This window comes from Aulonocara sp. 'chitande type north' Nkhata Bay, linkage group LG19 (assembly GCF_057382095.1).
Source record: "Aulonocara sp. 'chitande type north' Nkhata Bay isolate Kocher_YH1m ecotype deep benthic linkage group LG19, A_spYH_male_GT1.1, whole genome shotgun sequence".
NCBI classification, from domain to species: domain Eukaryota; kingdom Metazoa; phylum Chordata; class Actinopteri; order Cichliformes; family Cichlidae; genus Aulonocara; species Aulonocara sp. 'chitande type north' Nkhata Bay.
The window spans coordinates 2254643-2274116 of record NC_141362.1 but is presented as its reverse complement, the minus strand read 5'-3'; the positions used below and the strand labels follow the sequence as shown (position 1 = coordinate 2274116).

General features: G+C 43.7%; 1 protein-coding gene across 5 annotated transcripts in view; it reads right to left on the bottom strand.

Annotated features, from left to right (window-relative positions):
• adck1 (aarF domain containing kinase 1) overlaps positions 1 to 19474 on the bottom strand; it is a 124356-nt gene that overhangs the window by 52232 nt on the left and 52650 nt on the right. For all 5 annotated transcript variants that reach the window (XR_015126394.1, XM_086274890.1, XM_086274891.1 and 2 more), the window contains 5 exons: positions 13043 to 13201; positions 11942 to 12100; positions 11105 to 11221; positions 8266 to 8415; positions 7001 to 7198 (listed from right to left, as the gene is read on the bottom strand). Coding sequence is in view for 4 of the 5 variants with exons in the window: in XM_086274890.1 (XP_086131016.1) it covers positions 7001 to 7198; positions 8266 to 8415; positions 11105 to 11221; positions 11942 to 12100; positions 13043 to 13201 (783 nt within the window). In the remaining variant the exon portion in view is untranslated. The remainder of the gene's footprint in view (positions 1 to 7000; positions 7199 to 8265; positions 8416 to 11104; positions 11222 to 11941; positions 12101 to 13042; positions 13202 to 19474) is intronic.

The window sequence follows — 19474 nt, the reverse complement described above, 5'->3', positions numbered from 1 at the left end:
ATAGGGGTGGGATTTAATAAGTTTTCTTCGTCCCACTCCTTTTTCAGGCAATTTTTGTTTTTTGTTTTGTGTATTTTATGTTCAATATAGGTATTTGTTGTGCCTGAAAATGAATAAATAAATGAATGAATGAATGAATGAATGAATTAGCATTGCATATTATGTTAGCGCGATTTACCTTATTACAAAACCTGCTATTACTGTGCGTTGCATTTAGATAACCATGATGAGACAGACAGAGTCTGGCTCAGATGCTGGCAGTTCTCGCTGCAGTCTACCGGTAGCGTCTCCTTTCAGGCCAGGATAGACGAATGTCACCGAGCAGTGTCTAAGTTTGTGGTCAAAGGCTTGCACCCATTTGCCACAGCACATGCCCCGATTTCACTTTGGTAAGTGAATGTGTTTAATTGTAGGCAGGGACATTACTGGATATTCTTGTGTAATTGCTACAGAATAATTTATGTTAAACTTTGTTATTGCTACAGGAGAATATTTATTTTATTATTTTACATATACATTTTTTTTCCTGGGGACCCTGTGACACCCCATTGAAGAGCCGTAGGCTGTGGCTCTCTTAAGATCTCACTGTTGGGTTTGTAAGGCCATGTTACTCCTAAATTTCTATCTTGTTCAAAGAGAAGATATAAAACACAGTTCTAAGCTAATCGACCTTAGTGTTCTCCTTTTAAAAAAAAAAAGAATCAATAAGAGAATCGATAAGGAATCGAATCGTTAAACAGAATCGAAAATGGAATCGGAATCGTTAAAATCTTATCAATACCTATCCCTAGTCATGAACTTACAATTTGTGCAGCTGGTGAGGAGTTTTAGTCTTTATTTCAATAAATGTTTCTGAATTTACTGTCATTGATTAAATTTGTCAAATTCAGTTATTCCTTTGCTGATCTAACTCTTGACCGTGGTGATCCTTATTGAGTGTTTTTGCAGTGTGAACTTTGTTTACCTTCTCAATATATGTGCTTGTCTTGCTATTTCTGGATTTTTCTTGGCCAGGTGTTTACTGATATACAGACTGGTTCATTTTAGTTTTATTCCAGTTTAGTTTTAAGAACATTCATTGTTAAAAGGGGTTTCGTCACCTTTATTTCTTCGAGGCAGAGGGTTCAGTGTCTTCACTGGCTATTTGCTTTCTATGAAAATATCAAAGTTATAATATTTTGTTGTTCCAGTGAATCTATATTAGCTTCACTAAGATCCCTGCCCTCCTCTGCAGCTACATTGCTAGCACACGACCTGGGTCTGTTCTCCAGGCTGCTTATAATAACGTCATTAATGCAGGAGTACTGGTCCAGATCTGCCACTTGCCACTACAAAGGGCCATCTTTTAGGTTTCTGTAGCTCTGTGATCTGCCCCATTTTTGTCTAGTAGTGGTTTCTGTTGTTTGGTGATATCTACAGTTTAGATCCAATTTAGATTCAGATTTAAATGGAGAACAATGACTTTTTCATTTCTTTTACTTCCTTTTCTAAGTCTGTGGCTTTTTTTGGTGGCATTCTGTTTGACAGCCTGACAAGAACAATGACGTGCACCAGGGAGACCAGTATTTGTGTCAATCAACATATGAGAAGAGAGAAAGACATTGACAGGAGCTGTTAAGTGGCAAACTGAATGTTTACAACTCGCAGTACTTGCAGTAGAATACATTTATGGGCATGAAAACACCTGAAGTCAAAGATTAAGGTGTGCGGCCCAATACTTTTTTCCATATAATGTATGATAAAATACTTGTAGTGTCACCGACTGGATATATTTGTGACTAATGACTTTGTTTTCAGTGTTTCAGAAAGAAGCATTCAATTAGAAGAACATATTCCTGTATATGAAAGAAAAGCAAAAAACCCCAGAACTCTAAAAGCACTCAATATTTGCTGCGTGTGCGTGATTGCATTAACACTAATGGAATGCATCATCAGTTATTATAAAGATCCATGAATAAGAGGCAAGAACAAAGACTGAAGACAGAGCAGCAAAGGACAGAAGAGAGGAGGTGTGTGTGTGTGTGTGTGTGTGTGCGTGTGTGCGCGTGTGTGCGTGCGTGTGCGTGCGTGTGTGTGTGCGTGTGTGCGCGCGTGTGCGTGCGTGCGTGCGCGTGTGTGTGCGTGTGTGTGTGTGCGCGCGCGTGTGTGTGGGTGTGTGCGCGTGTGTGTGCGTGCGCGTGTGTGCGCGTGTGTGTGCGTGTGTGTGCGCGTGTGCAAGTGCGTGTGTGTGTGTGCGTGTGCAAGTGCGTGTGCGTGCGTGTGTGCGTGTGTGTGTGTGTGCGTGTGTGTGCAAGTGCGTGTGTGTGTGTGTGCAAGTGCGTGTGTGTGTGTGTGCGTGTGTGTGCAAGTGCGTGTGTGCGTGTGTGTGTGCGTGTGTGTGCGTGCGTGTGCAAGTGCGTGTGTGCGTGTGCAAGTGTGTGTGCGCGTGTGTGTGTGCGTGTGCGTGTGCAAGTGCGTGTGTGTGTGTGCGTGTGTGTGTGTGCAAGTGCGTGTGCGTGTGTGTGTGTGCGTGTGCAAGTGCGTGTGTGTGTGTGTGCAAGTGCGTGTGCGTGCGTATGCAAGTGCGTGTGCGTGTGTATGCAAGTGCGTGTGCGTGTGTGTGCGTGTGCGTGTGTGTGCGTGTGTGCGCGCGTGTGTGTGTGCGCGTGCGTGCGTGTGCGTGTGTGTGTGCGTGTGTGTGCGTGTGCAAGTGCGTGTGTGTGTGTGCGTGTGTGTGCGTGTGCAAGTGCGTGTGTGTGCGTGTGCAAGTGCGTGTGCGTGTGTGTGCGTGTGGGGACGGGTATTAACATCTTCATAGGGACCAAAAATTGGTAGTTTACTATACTTGTGGGGACAAACAGTCCCCACGAGTTTGAAGGCATTTTTGAGACTCAAAATGTGGTTTTAGTGTCAGGGTTACAATGAGGTTATGGTTAGATTTAGGGTAAGGGTCAGGGAAAGCATTATGTCAATGAGATGGTGCTTAAACGGTGCTCGGACCGGTGGCTAAAAAATGAAGAACACACACTTTGTCCAGAAACCTCTCTTGTTTAGCTGTTTTTTGTAAAAAGACAACAATGTTAGCCTTTTCTGCAGCTATAGGGGATTTATGGTATCACTCTTGGCTGGAAGCAGTGCTTAAACAATGGAAAAAACACCAATTCTGTCTAAAAACCTCTCATGTTTAGCTGTTTCCCACTTTTTCTTTGGTCATTTTAGCCTTTTTGGCCAGGGTGAAGGGAGTCGCCCGGATCAACAAGGTCCGTGCCAGGTGTTGAGGAACCAGGGCACCCTGACGAGAAGTGGGCTACTGGAACAAGAAGGCATCAGTGGGCAAGAGACCAAAACAGGGCGTTGTTGGAGTGCTACTACGCAAGTAACCCTGGCGGAAGGGGTTACATGAATAAACAACTAGTAGCTCAGTGTTCCAACATTCGAAAGAAGGGACTGCTCTCACAGCTAGAGATTGACGAGGTACAACATAAATGCTACGGCAAGGGGGAGCCAGGACGCCAGGTCAGGAGGGAGATATCATCACCCCCACCCGAGATTGGGTATCAAGCTCCAAGTGCGATAGGAGAAGGATCGTTGAGTGTGAGAGGAACTGACCTGAAAAATAGGATCATGGCCAAGCTTGAAACCTGGACCCCCCGTAGCCGGTTACCAAGATTACGTGAAGTACCCTCAGAAGGTCTGCTAGATGATGTTAATGCAGCACTACGGACGATACCTACAACCACGATTACCGAGACTAACAAGCTGATTTACAATACGGCAGCAGTGATCAGTGAGATGCTTGGCTACAAGTTGAACAGCGACAAGGGGCAGTACCCTCCATGGAGAAGGAGGCTAGAGGCTAAGATCAAGGTAGCACGGAGGGAGGTTAGCCAACTATTGGAGTTGCAGAAAGGCGCGATGAGGAAGGTGCCTAAGAAGTACAGGAAGCTGTCCATACCTGAGGCCTTGGAAACTGCCAAGCAACGACTCACAGCCTTGGCCAGCCGCTTAAAGAGAGATAGAAGGCAAGAGAATAAACCAGCTGTTCTCCACAGAACCAGCCAAGGTGTACTCTCAGTGGCAGGGGAACAATATGAGAACAGCACCACCAAGGCTGGAGACGGAGCAATACTGGAAGAGCATATGGGAGAAGGACACAACCCATAACGGCAATGCTCAGTGGCTAGAGGATCTGAGGGCAGACCACAGCGACCTCCCTGAACAGGGTCCAGTAACCATCACCGTGGCAGATATCCAAGAAAGGGTCTCTAGTATGAAAAGTTGGACAGCACCAGGCCCTGATATGGTTCATGCCTACTGGCTGAAGAAGCTGACTGCACTCCACGAGTGCCTGGCAGCACAAATGAACCAGCTGCTAGTTGACGAGAGACACCCGGAATGGCTAACCGAAGGCCGGACAGTCCTGATCCTCAACGACCCCCAGAAGGGACTGGTCCCCTCCAACTACCGACCAATAACCTGCCTCAGTACTACATGGAAGCTCCTGTCAGGCATCATAGCGGCTAAGATGAACAGGCACATGGGTCAATACATGAGCGGGACACAGAAAGGAATTGGCAAGAATACCAGATGCGCAAAACACCAGCTACTGGTAGACAGAACAGTCAGCCGAGACTGCAAGACCAGACTGACCAACCTGTGCACTGCCTGGATTGATTACAAGAAGGCCTATGACTCAATGCCCCACACCTGGATTCTGGAATGCCTAGAACTATATAAGATCAACAGGACCCTGAGAGCCTTCATCAGGAACTCAATGGGGATGTGGCGGACAACACTGGAGGCCAACCTCAAGCCCATAGCACAAGTCACCATCAAGTGTTGTTCTGCATAGGTCTGAACCCCCTCAGTGAGATCATTAACAAGACTGGCTACGGATACCGACTACGGAATGGAGCAGTTGTCAGCCACCTCCTGTACATGGATGACATCAAGCTGTATGCCAAGAGTGAACGAGACATCGATTCACTGATCCACACTACCAGGCTATACAGCAATGACATTGGAATGTCATTCGGACTGGAGAAGTGTAGTCGGATGATAACAAAGACAGGGAAGGTAGTCAGAACGGAGGGGATCAAACTACCAGAAGGCAACATTGCAGACATAGAGGACAGTTACAAGTACCTGGGGATCCCGCAGGCGAATGGGAACCATGAAGAGGCCGCTAGAAAAGCTTCAACCACCAAGTACCTGCAGAGGGTCAGGCAAGTCCTGAGGAGTCAGCTGAACGGTAAGAACAAGATCCTCTGTCAGTGCGCCCCAGGGCAGCTGTGGCTACAATGTAGCTTGCTATCGCCAGTGTGTGAATGTGTGTGTGGATGGGTGAATGACTGAATGTAGTGTAAAGCGCTTTGGGGTCCTATGGACTAGAAAAGCACTATACAAATGCAGGCCATTTACCATTTACAAGATCCGGGCTATCAACACGTACGCCCTGCCCGTGATCAGGTACCCTGCTGGGGTAATAGGCTGGCCAAAGGAGGAGATAGAAGCCACTGACATCAAGACAAGAAAGCTCCTTACCATGCATGGAGGGTTTCACCCCAAGTCCAGCACCCTGAGGCTGTACGCTAAGCGGAAGGAAGGGGGCCGGGGACTGGTGAGTGTCAGCACCACAGTCCAGGATGAGACAACGAACATCCACGAATACATCACGAAGATGGCCCCAACGTGCTCAGTGAATACCTCAGGCAGCAGAAACCCAAGAAAGAGGAGGGAGACGAGGAACCATCATGGAAGGACAGGCCCCTGCACGGTATGTACCACCGGCAGATAGAGGAGGTGGCTGATATCCAGAAATCCTACCAGTGGCTGGACAAAGCTGGACTGAAAGACAGCACAGAGGCACTAATCATGGCAGCACAAGAACAACCTGTTGCTCTACCTCTGGATCACTGGATCACAGTACAGTATCTTGTTTCGCTTTTTGTTGTCGTTTTATTTTTTGTAGCAATAATTGGACTGTAAGAAATTCCTGATAGTTGTTGTTCTGAATTTCACTGAATGTTGACCAAGCAGGTATTGAAAAAAATAACAGTCCATGTACCAACAAAATGAATGTGTCCTCCACCATAAACTGGAGATGGACCTTATTATCAGCATTCAGTTCAGAAGCCTGCATCTCTGGTGGCATGGAGGTACATTAGTACACATCTGGAAAGGCACCATGCCTGCTGAATAGTACATACAGGTTTACAGGCCACATATGCTCCTATTAAGACAACATATTTTTGAGAGGACGGTTTTGTTGCTTCTGTCAGGGTCCTGGATCTCTGACGAAGCATTTTGTATATTTTGGACTCATTGTTTATGTTCAGTTATGTACAGTTTTCTCTCTTCTATCCCTGTAGACCGTAGTGTACTCCATTTGTATTTATTCCCCAGTTATAGATATTGTCGGTTCTGTACACTCTTGTAATTTTACAGCCATAGTTCTCCACTTCCCTTCGTCTCTGTGTTAGGTATTCCGTTATGTTATTTCCTCTCTGACTTTGGTAGCCCTTGTCTTGTGTGTTTAATATTCAGTTTTAGTTTCCCAGTCTCGTTTCCCAGTTGCTTGGACCTGTGTGTTCCCAGCAGTTGTGTTAACTTCTGCAGTTATTTGTACCCTCATTGTGTTTTGTCTCGCTGTCTTCATCATATTGTTTGCTTTTTGTTTTTAAGTGGTACATTTTCTCAGTTTAAACATTTGATGTATTTTCTGTGTTTCTGTGTTTCTGCAAATAAAATATGGGTTGAATTCATTTGCAAATCATTGCATTCTTTTCTTATTTGCATGAATCCCCCTACTGGAGCGCTGAGGCATTACCAGTGGACCAATGTACAATCAACCCAGCAACGGTGTCAAAGCCAAAACCTAAAATGATCCATTACACTACAATTTACTCTTATTCACAGCAGTAGTAATAAAACAGTAATACCAGTCTGTCATGGTTTCAGGTCAAATTGAGAGGATAAGATGATGAAGTAACAGTAAGCTTGAGTGTGTACAAGTTCATACCTCGGAACGGGTGACAGGTACAGAACTAATACCGGCATTCACCGCCTTCCAGGACCGAGCAGTCAGTACACAGGCAAAGAGGGGGTACAGATCCCCAGCGCCCAGTCTGCGGCTGTAACGCTCCACCCCTGACATGTCGCCCTTAATCAAAGCCTGCCACAGCTGACAGTAGTTCAACCTGAAGTCTGGTTGCAGAACCTATGGAGGCAGCAGAGAATATGTGATTAAGAGTGACTGGTTCACAGGTAAGAGGCTGGGCAGTAATACCAGCACTATATTCACTGTTTTACACTGTAGTAGATCACTGAGGTCACTGAGACTTGAACCCATCTGAGATTTTCAGTAGATGCACCTGTGGTATCAACTTGAACATCCTAGGCGACTTCCTTCTTGGGTTAATGCATTCACATTTTTTTCAGAAAACTTGACTTCTGACGTCGAGGTCACTGAGATTTGAAGTTTGAAGTTATCACATTCACAAACCAAGGTGTCCAAGCAGTTACCACAGTGTCTCTTCAGGCTTTTAGGGCTTAGGGTTACAAAAAGAGAGAAATCTGCTTCATCTCTTAATGCATTTCTTACTTTAGGCATATTTAATCCCCCTGCTAAGAACCATTTACCAACTCCAGCACTTGGAGCACAAAAGCCCTGCATAGTATCCTACTGGTAATAACACTGAACATGAGTATGTGTATGTGTGTCTATCTTAGCTTGATTAATATTCTTCTCCAAAATCACAGATGAAATCTCAAATCATTAGGAATAAATTGGTGCTATTATGATCCAAGGGAAGTCTCTGTGTACTGGTACTGTGTGTCAAAAATGATGGAGTTGCATATTTATTACTAAAATCCTCTTTATGCACAAAGAAATAGGCAGAAAATAAACTTATGGAAGAATGGTCCATGTCTGTATCAGACTGTGGGTGTTTGAAAGAACGAGTGTGTTAATAATCAAGGAGTGTGTGTGTTTGTTTGTGTGTCTAGGACATGAGTGCACACATGTGCCTGTATTATTAAGGCGGTGGTGCATTCAAACACAGCACTCTGCTGAGAACAACATCAAATGAGTTGTTTATCAAAAAGCTTTTATCCTGTGTAGCTCTAATAAAAGTGTGCCTGTTAAAGTGTGTATGTTTATTTTTCATGTGCATCTTAGCTGTCTACCCTTTGACTCAAGGCCTCAGCCAACAGCATGAAAAATGGACAGCAATATTGGAACAAATGGCATTTTCTTTCTGCACAGGCAAGATCGAGATTTCCCACCTGATACAGGCCGTGATCAAGCAGAACAATCTCGTTCTTTTTGGTCTGCGGACACTTTCGGACCAGCACATTGCCTGGGTGGGGGTCACAGTGAACAAAGCCGTGGACAAAGATCATTTCACTGTACATCTTGCCCAGGTTTTCTGAGATCTGTTGAAAACATGAAGGGGAATGTGTAAAGTTAAATCAGAAAAAGAAGAAGAGAGAAGAAGCTTAAAATAAGAGTTCAGCAGTTCTTGGTTTGTGCTGTTCAAGAAAGAAAATGTAGAAGTTTTTCTGTCTTTTTGACCCAAATGCAGAAGAAATAAATGAGTCTGATGGCAGTGAGTCCAAGAAAAATGCAGTTTAATTACTACAAAGACAAAGAGGGAAAAAAAGCCTTCAAAGCTGACGGCAGGAAAAGCACTAACCTACTAATCAGGTGAGATGAGAGATGAGAGATGGCCTTTATTTGTCAGTTGCAGGTCTTTTGCCCACAACCGAGATGACAGACCTTGCCGACCGTACATACAATACAAACATCACATTGGGGAGACAGGTCAGGCTAGGTAGCGAGGAAAAAAAACATTGAAATGTGTAACACAGAAGGATAATACAGGAATGCACAGATATCAACACACCACAGCACAATAAACACAGACAGCAACATGGGGAAGAGTTCCAGTGTGTACATCTGATCTGGGACCGCTGCAATCTTCGACTGCGCCTCCAACTGACCCGATGTCCACATCAGAGGGGAGGCAAGCGTTGGAGGAGGCGTTGGATCCAGGGTAGGGAGGGTGATGCGTCAGTGAGTGCTTATCAGTATCAGTATATGTATGTGTGTGTGTGTCCATAGTTCAGCTGAGACAGTGTCCTCCGCCCTGCCAGGCTAAGTAAACAGTCTGCCAGCCAACCCAGGTGGCCTTGCATGGGATGGGAAGAACAAACTCAACACAGTCGTTATCAGGGAGTTTTTGTTCGGCTCCGGCTTTGAGCCCACAGCTGGCGCCGATGGGATAGCCGCATTATGATGGTCATGAGAATTTCAAAGCTGTTCTTTAACACTCCAACACTGGTCTCTCAATCTCCCGCTGGAGAACCGCAAGTTTCTCCATGATGTTATCAAACTTGTGCTCTGTGGTCTTGTCATTCTTGTGCTCAAAGAGCAGATTCTGAGACCTCACGACCGCAGTCAGCTGCTCCAAGATGTAATCTGACTACCACTCAGAGGTGTTGTTCGAAGTGGACTTTTCCCTGATGTAATCCAATGTACGTTCAGAGGTTATTCTGAGTATTCATGGCAGCCGTAAGCTTCTCCAAGGTCTTAACCGTGCTGCACTCAGTGAGCCCTTTCTGTGAAGTCGCACCTCATCCCAGTGGACAGTCTTGTGGGAGTTTGAACAGCCGGTTCCGCTTTCTTAATTCTCCGATAAGCCAGGGCCAAGCCAGCTCCGATCAGCAAGAACCCTGTTATCATGGTTTCGAATAGGTCGATATCTTCAGCGTCCTCGATCGACAGTCCCGCCAGGCACACGATCCTCCATTTCTGCCACCCGTCCATCGTGTATCCGGCAGGGAAAGTACCTCCAGGACACTCGGGCTCTCCCGAGCCCAGACTTCTCGTTGAGAAAAGGGTGTCAATAGCATTCAGAGACCAGTTGATCAAATCCATAATTCTCTTTAGGTTTTAGAAAATACAATAGTCAGAAACAATAAACATAATGTTCTGGAGTAAAGTGGAGACAAGAGGAGGGAGACCGAACGAACAGGTGAACAGAATCAAGACAATTACAAGGATTTGCAAAAACCATATTTTTAAACGGCGTCATGCTGCGGCGTTGCCTCAGTTCTTCACTTACACTGTTTCACAGCTTCACTCCACACACAGAGGTGGTTCCTGGAGTACTGATATCCAAGATGGCGCCTGCCAGAGGTCGACGTTGCGGAGCTCTTTGAGTCAAGTTACTTCTTTTTTTTTTTTCTTTTCTTCTTCCGAACCACACAAAAGTTCACTGTGACCGAGGGACCTTATTGTGACTGAGAGAGCGCAGCGATGTTGGACTGTGACCCGTCCTCGCTGGAATCCTTTCCTGAGCTAGCAGGCTATGCTGACTCAACGCTAAGCCGACCACTGACAGGGAGCCCTCCTGGCTGGGGGAAGGACACCCGATGAGGCACTAACACCTACATAGCCTACAGGACTGTTTCCTTGTCCTGCAGGCGTTTGTTTCTTTTCTTTTCTTTTTTACAGATTTGTAGTCAGTGTTAGCATGAAATTTTCATGGACAAAAGTTGGCCAGAAATACTATTTTTAGTTTTGCTATGAACACTCTTTCCTGTGTTTAATGCGTTTTGCTACTAAAACAGTTGTGCATAAATAAAAATACTGGTAGCCGCCAGTGCTACCCCTTAGCTTCCTAGTAGATGCACCAATAGTATTAATTTAAAGATCCTAGGTGGTACCTTTCTCGATTTATTGTGTTCACAAGATTTTCAGAAAATTTGGCCTCTGACATTGACCGTGAGGTTAAAGTCACTGGGATTCAAACATCTCAGAGACTTTTAGTAGACACACTTATGGTATCAGTTTGAAAATGCTAAGTGACTTCCTTCATGAGAGTTTGGATTCACATTAATGGGTGTCCACAGTGCCCTCCCACCCAGGTGGTGATGACAGTACCCATCAGCCTTTTACAGCTGAGGGGTGAAAAGATGACACACAGGACGTCAGGACACGTCCTGTGTAGATACAGACGGGTGGGAGGGGGGACAACCGTCGCACACAGCTCACACCTGCACGACCTTGAATATTAGTCAGTAAGCTATTAACCATTAACCATCAGAGTGCAGGCAGTACCTCATTGACATTGATGCCATGTGTCTGCATGTAATCCCTGTCATTGACTTGGCCCCCGTCTGCAAACTCCATGGTCAGGATTCTCTTGGTGGAGAGATTCCAGTGGATCATGGGAATCTGGACAGAGAGATGTGCAACAGACGATGGGATGTGCAGGTTTATCCTCTATATCTTTTTCACATTTACTCACTGTTCAGTCTCCTGTGAAGCTGTTTAGCAGAGGTTCATTAGAAGGCTCAGTTCTTATCCTGGTACTATTTTAAATGAAATGAAACAACTGCTTCAAAGGAGTAAATCTAGTGTACTTTAGGTTATTTAGTAACATTCAGTTGAAAATTCGTTAAATTCCACTCATTACAGTTTACAGGAGAAAAATGTGAGTAAGAGACATAAAAGTCGGCAGAATGACAGATGAGCCTGTGAAAACAATTAACAATTACATTTGTTATTGGACCAAATTTGAACAAAATCATCTTTTATTCTGCCAAATTTTATGTCTCTGTCAAGTTAAATTGAAGCAATAAAAATGCACAATACACCGTGACAAGAAAGAATAAAAAAAAAAGTAACATTTCTAACTGTAAGAACATAAAAACCGAACAAAGAAAAGCAAGTCTCAAAAACAGCACCAGAAAAATTTAATGATAACTGACAACGCAGCAAACGGGAAGCTCTCATAGACCATAAAAACTCTGACCTCTGTTAACTGTAAGAATCATATTTTATAAATCAAAGGCCTTAAATTAAAACCAGCTGTTTAGAATACATGTGTACACAAAACTGTTACACTGTTACTCTAAAGGGAAGTCTCATTTTCATGCATGCCCATATCAGTACCTTAAGAAAGTGAAAGTGGGCCAACATGTCGGCCACCTTCTCAGCATTGCGTCCCTCGTTAAGGAAGTCCAGCTCCAGAGGCATGTTTTTCTTGGCCTCCTCCACCAACCACATTAAGGCAAAGTCCGGGAAGAGCCAATGAACCGCCTTCAACAACACCTTCAAATTAAATACATATATCCAAAAAAGAAGAATCAGTCTCACTGTAAGCATAATAAAACAGCAAACATATATACAACGGTACCCTCTCAACATATTAATACATATTATAAGAGTGGCTGATTAGACTCTCCCTGCAAAGATCATTACTAAGCAAATCAAGTGTGAGGACAGAAAATTGCTGTTCAGCAACTCTCTACATCATCACTTAATGCCGGCACTTAGCTGCGCTCCTGGCTAAAGTGCTGTTTGGAACAGCAGACGAGATGAGCTTCATCACTTGTGAAAGAGGCTCTTCTGAGTTCATTAGTCAAGGTTAGAACTGCTCAGCATGTAAAAACAGATGCAAAATGTCTTCCTGTTGCTCTAAAGGAGTGTCGTCAAATCTGCTAACGTGCATGAGGTTAGAACAACCACGTCACAATACAACGATCTCGATACCGGACGAGGGGTGTTTCTCTGGGTGGAATCAGCTGACGAGGCTTTTACAAAATATTCCTTTCTTTCAAAATGTGGTTGAACAGTAAATGTGAAAAGTCATCTTTTCAGGCTATAACGAATACTTGAATTCAGCTCAAAATTCAACAGATATACATGGTACATAGTAGCTTCCACTTTGTTATTATACCACTTACAGTTTGCTGTGGAATAGTTCATTGTGCAGAAAGGTGACAGCTGGACTTGTTGCACAGGTGGCATCCTACCCTGGTACCTGCTGGCTAAGCTCCTGTGAACTGCCTATTGTTTCAAAAATGTTCGTCTGGCACGGAAGCGACTGGAACACTTGAATTCAATGACAGCGTTAATGATAAACCTACTAGCTGACAAAGTTGTTGTCAATAAACTGATCATAAGTTTAAACTGATTGATTTGCATTAGGCCAATGGACCAGCCCCACATGTCCTAACTCATTCAAAAGCAGTTGAACAGACAGAGACTCACTTCCATTACTAGGATGTCGTTGGCGCTTTGTTTCTGGACTTTGGGGTGTTGGATCTTGACTGCCACCGTCTTTCCATCATGTAGCACTGCCTTGTGGACCTGTGCTAAGGAAGCTGCACCCTGAGGCTTCTCTTCAAAGGAGAGAAATAATTCTGACAACTGGAGGAGACAGAGGGGGGATGAGGGATTATGAAGGGAAAGAGGTGAAGAATTAGGAGATGGGAACAACATCAAAGTACACGCACACACACGCACACCCTGCCTGCTAGCATCTTGCACATCCTCTTGTTATGCACTGGATTGCCTCAGATTGTGTTTTCCCACCTTTGCATCTGATTTTTAACACACTGCCACCCTGTTTGTTTCACACACTCCGAGAATCAATAAGTGGCCCCATCACAATAAAATCTGCTGAGAAGTTTCCCTCGCAAAATCAAAAAGCAACGGAAACCATAATTGAGTCTGAAATTGGCACAGTTAACTCCATAACTGACTGTAAAGTAAGAACATAAGACAGCTGAGTGGGGAAGTAAAATACTTCTGTTTTTAAAATAAATACTTTGTGATGACGGTCTACAGCAGGTAAAACACATCAAAATCACAGCTGCTCTTACAGTAACACACTATCTTCAAGTCCTTGGGTTGCCTTTTATGTTTAAATGTTTCTATTAAATATGTCCATGCTATGAAAATTATATATTTTTGAACAGTTTTGTCAGATAAAAATGCAAATGGGGGTTATGATTATTAAAAGTTTACTAAATTAGTCAGTAAGACAATGAACAGTTGAAGAATACAAAAAGCAGTTGGTAATAAAAGTCCAAACTATCAAAGAGTTCTGCACATGTTTATACAGGCAGTATTATTAGAATCCATAACAGACATTTTCATTGCTATGCAGATGATACCCAGCTTTATCTACCCATGACACCAGGTGACACACACCTTTTTACATCACATGAATGCCTTAAAGACATAAAGACCTGGATGAGCGCTAACATCCTGCTTCCAAATTCAGATCAAACTGTGGTTATTGTATATTAGAAACAATGTATCCAACCAGATTATTATTATTAGAATCATCCTGTGTCACAGTGACAAATTAGTCAATGCATTTATTACTTAGTTTGACAATTGTAGTTTATTATTGTCAGGTTATCCTAAAAACTCCCTGAAACACCTTCAGTTGCTGCAGTGTCCTACTGAAAGGGACTAGCAGGACGTTTCCCCTCACACTGGCTCATTATTGTCCCCCCAGATAAAACCAGTATTAAATTTCAAATCCTTTTCCCTGGGGTCTTACATAATCAGGCCCATCTTATCTTAAAGACCTCAGGTCTGTCTTCTTCGGCTGCTGGTCTTCTTGTGGTTCCTCGGGCGTTTGAAAGCAGAGTGGGAGGCACAGCCTTACACTGCATTAGGCCTAGGGCAGGGGTCAGCAACCCGCGGATCCGGGTGGTTATTTTTTTTCATTGCTCAAAATAAGCGTCACACTCGCGGAAGCCGGTATACCCGCCGAAACACCATGCGTTTATGAGACTTTCGACCCCAGTTAGGCCAGTTATGGATCTTCGGATCCACATTATGTCAGCAGCTCCACCGTGAACTATGTTAAAACAAACAGCGCTCACGCCTCACAGACGACAGCTTACAGTCCTGCGTAAAGATGAATGTGACTTCGTACAGCCCCGATTTGCAGACGCTGTGCGCAGAGGTTCGGGACCATAAGTCTTATTGTAAACATATCACGGCAGACCCGACGATGTTTCCATGAACACGCTTTTCAGCATCTCTTTATTGACCACTTTTCACACACGGTTGCTATACGCACACAGCCGGCTGTAGCTTTTCAGCTCACAGCCCGACAACACAACAGCAGAGAGAGCACAGACGTTAAGGCGAGGCGTGATTGCGGGTGCCGCTCAGGTGCGTCCGCCTCCCCTGCAGCGGCACTGCAGACCACGCCCCGCCACACACATTAACCAGGTAAAATACATATTTAGGCAGAATTTTGCAAATATCTATTTTTCATTTTTTAGCAGCATAGAGTTTTTTTTCCAATTACTTTTTAAAAGTCAGGTCAAGGCTCCAAAAGCCCAAAGGCGATATAAGGGGGCGGCTCACAACAGTTTTTGTTTGCTGGATCATTTTAGTTCAGCTGGGTGTCTTTCCTTTTGTTATATTTCTTTAAGAGTTCAAAATGTGTTAATTACATAAATAAAATGTAATTTTCTCTGTAGCACTTCATGGATTTCATAAGCAGCACACCTTAGTTGCTCTGTGGATTCTTTTAAAAAGCAGTTAAAAACTTTTCTGTTCAAACAAGCCTTTTGTTGATCTACGTATTTTATATTCTTTACATTCTTTACATTTGATCTTTTACATTGTGTATAATGTCTATTGATTGTATTGTTTATTTTAATATTTGTGTACAGCGCTTTGTGACTGCCACAAAGCATAAAAGTAAAAAACCATATATACAGTGTTATCTTCATTTTAGATGTCAAAAAGTATTTGTGGCTCCCAGCGTTTTCTTTTGCGGGGAAACCGGGTCCAAGTGGCTCTTTGGTGTTAAAGGTTGCAGACCACTGGCCTAGGGGCTTCCCATGATGCATGAGTGTTTCTTCTTCAATCCCCTCTTTTTACTCTCTGTGTTTTTACACCACTCTGCATTTAAACTATTATTCATCTCTGGTTTCTTCAGCATTGTGTCTTTTGTTTCCCTCCCCTCACCCCCAACTGGTCACGGCTGCCCCTCCCTGAGCCTGGATCTGACAGACGACTGTTGCTGTGATTTGGTGCTATATTAAGTCAAACTGAATTAAAATCTGACTTGGATGAGATATATGAGGTTCAGTCATGAGTGATTCAGGGTTCGCTTCATTAACCTGTAATTTGGGAGGTGCTGAAAAGGATTTTTCTGAAGAAAAAATGTGATGTGTGATGTTAAAAACCTATCTTAATCATCTGATTGTCAGCTTTGGGAGAGCAAATTTCAAAAGTCAAACATACTGTAGCACAGGGTTAGTCTGTCACACTGTTTTACAAGGTGTTTGTAGCATTTAGCAGGAGCAATACTGAGGTTTTCATTAAAACTTGGAATCAATTAGGCCTTGAGCTGAAACTGAACACTGGGGAATAAAACTGCATCATCACTTTGTTTTGCAAATAATTTTTAAAATTATGTAAAATAAAGTTGCAAAAACCAGTGGCGCTTTTTCAAATTCTTCTGTATTGAGTTGTGATTCACACAGATTCATATCCTGCTGACTGTTAAGTTTAGTGCTGGTCACATGCGATGAACATGACACTGCATTCACAGGTGAAAGGGAAATTTAAAAACCAGAACTGAGACTTGTATGTTTAATGTATGATTCATGATATCTGTTTTTTTCATATCAGATGTTAATATTTGCTGTATGTGTGACGATGTTTGTGCAAAGTTTCACTGGGTACACACAGACGTTACAATCGTTATAGGAAGATCATTACATATGAGAACATATTTGTTAACCGACTGTTAGTCACTTTCCAGCTGAATAAAATCTACAGCAGCCAAGAGAGGTCATCATACTCCAACATATGAAACAATTAGATTAAGAGACATTTTAAATACAGTGGGGCAAAAAAGTATTTAGTCAGCCACCGATTGTGCAAGTTCCCCCACTTAAAATGATGACAGAGGTCAGTAATTTGCACCAGAGGTACACTTCAACTGTGAGAGACAGAATGTGAAAAGAAAAATCCATGAATCCACATGGTAGGATTTGTAAGGAATTTAACCGTAAATCAGGGTGGAAAATAAGTATTTGGTCACCTCAAACAAGGAAAATCTCTGGCTCTCACAGACCTGTAACATCTTCTGTAAGAAGCTTTTCTGTCCCCCACTCGTTACCTGTATGAATGGCACCTGTTTGAACTCATCATCTGTATAAAAGACACCTGTCCACAGCCTCAAACAGTCAGACTCCAAACTCCGCCATGGCCAAGACCAAAGAGCTTTCGAAGGACACCAGGAAAAGTATTGTAGACCTGCACCAGACTGGGAAGAGTGAATCTACAATAGGCAAGCAGCTTGGTGTGAAAAAATCAACTGTGGGAGCAATCATCAGAAAATGGAAGACATACAAGACCACTGATAATCTCCCTCGATCTGGGGCTCCACGCAAGATCTCATCCCGTGGGGTCAAAATGATCATGAGAACGGTGAGCAAAGATCCCAGAACCACACGGGGGGACCTGGTGAATGACCTGCAGAGAGCTGGGGCCAAAGTAACAAAGGTCACCATCAGTAACACACTACAACGGCAGGGAATCAAATCCCGCAGTGCCAGACGTGTTCCGCTGCTGAAGCCAGTGCATGTCCAGGCCCGTCTGAAGTTTGCCAGAGAGCACATGGATGATACAGCAGAGGATTGGGAGAATGTCATGTGGTCAGATGAAACCAAAGTAGAACTTTTTGGTATAAACTCAACTCGTCGTGTTTGGAGGAAGAAGAATACTGAGTTGCATCCCAAGAACACCATACCTACTGTGAAGCATGGGGGTGGAAACATCATGCTATGGGGCTGTTTTTCTGCCAAGGGGACAGGACGACTGATCCGTGTTAAGGACAGAATGAATGGGGCCATGTATCGTGAGATTTTGAGCCAAAACCTCCTTCCATCAGTGAGAACTTTGAAGATGAAACGAGGCTGGGTCTTCCAACATGACAATGATCCAAAACACACCGCCCGGGCAACAAAGGAGTGGCTCCGTAAGAAGCATTTGAAAGTCCTGGAGTGGCCTAGCCAGTCTCCAGACCTCAACCCCATAGAAAATCTGTGGCGGGAGTTGAAAGTCCGTGTTGCTCGGCGACAGCCCCAAAACATCACTGCTCTCGAGAAGATCTGCATGGAGGAATGGGCCAAAATACCAGCTACTGTGTGTGCAAACCTGGTAAAGACCTATAGTAAACGTTTGACCTCTGTTATTGCCAACAAAGGTTATGTTACAAAGTATTGAGTTGTATTTTTGTTATTGACCAAATACTTATTTTCCACCCTGATTTACGAATAAATTCTTTACAAATCCTACCATGTGGATTCATGGATTTTTTTTTTTTCACATTCTGTCTCTCACAGTTGAAGTGTACCTCTGGTGCAAATTACTGACCTCTGTCATCATTTTAGGTGGGGGAACTTGCACAATCGGTGGCTGACTAAATACTTTTTTGCCCCACTGTACATACACAGCAAAACAAAAACACAAACTCACACAGATCACACAAATACAGTCGGAAATATTTTCCAGGGATGCAAAAAATAAAACCTGTGAGGAAATTTTTTTTAATACAGACATTTAATTTACTTTAAAATCAGTGAAGTTCTCATGTTTTAGCACACAAAGGGACTCACCCTGAACAGAAGGTCCTACTGGTGTCTACATGTATTTGTCTTTAGGGACAGAGGGGGACAGGGGCTTTAAGGCTGGAAGAGCAATCGATAAATGCAGTACATTAACGTTTATCATTCAGAGACGCGTCTCTGCAGTGGGAACAAAAGCAAATTTAACCCGTTTCCACACAAATCTCCACTCTGTCTATGATCAGACTCAAAGTGTGATTGGCATTCTGACTGATCAATGCCTGCCGATTGTCAGTAATCAGTAACAGCCTGTTCAGCGTGGCCCAACTAAGAACTGATACAAGGTCGGTGAGTCCTGCAGGTGTGTGAATATTAGAAATGTATGAATGGGTGAAGAGTGCAGGCTGGGACTGTATAAGTGTTACCACCCTCATCTACCACAGCATCGTGTTCGGCAGGCTCGCACTGATATTTTCACGTCATCACTGGGACAATTGCCCTGCTTTTTTTTCCTAGTGAAACATGAAAAGAGACTAATTTGAACACGATGTCGGCCCATCGGGCGCAGGCTGACCGGGAGGCATGTGGAAGATGCCATAGGACAATGAATTATGCATGCAGCATGAGACTGTGTGGGAACAACAGAGTTATTCATTATGCAAATATGCTAAATGGAATGAAATTGTCTTTGCTTACCAATGTCTGCCCACTGTGAGAAGGAGCATCCAGTGGGATCTGACATGCAAAGAGAGCCTTCATGGGTTAAGTAAACGTGTAATTTCTAGATGAACCTGTCACTTTAGGGAGCTGTGAAAAATCGGAGGAATCCCAGTGAAATTTAAACATCTGTGAATCTTAAAATTTACATTATTGTAAAAACGATGTTGAAAAAAAGGCTTGACAGCAACAGTCCAACTCTTTATCACTGTACAGCTTCTGTAATCAGCGCCCTGTTTGCAGCCTCTGATTCATGTACTCTCCTACACACTCACTACTTAATCTCAGCTGTGTTGTTAATAAACATGGTAATGTGTGCATGTGGGGCCTGCTCCCACAGGGCAGACCCACAGTGACATACGTTCCCTGA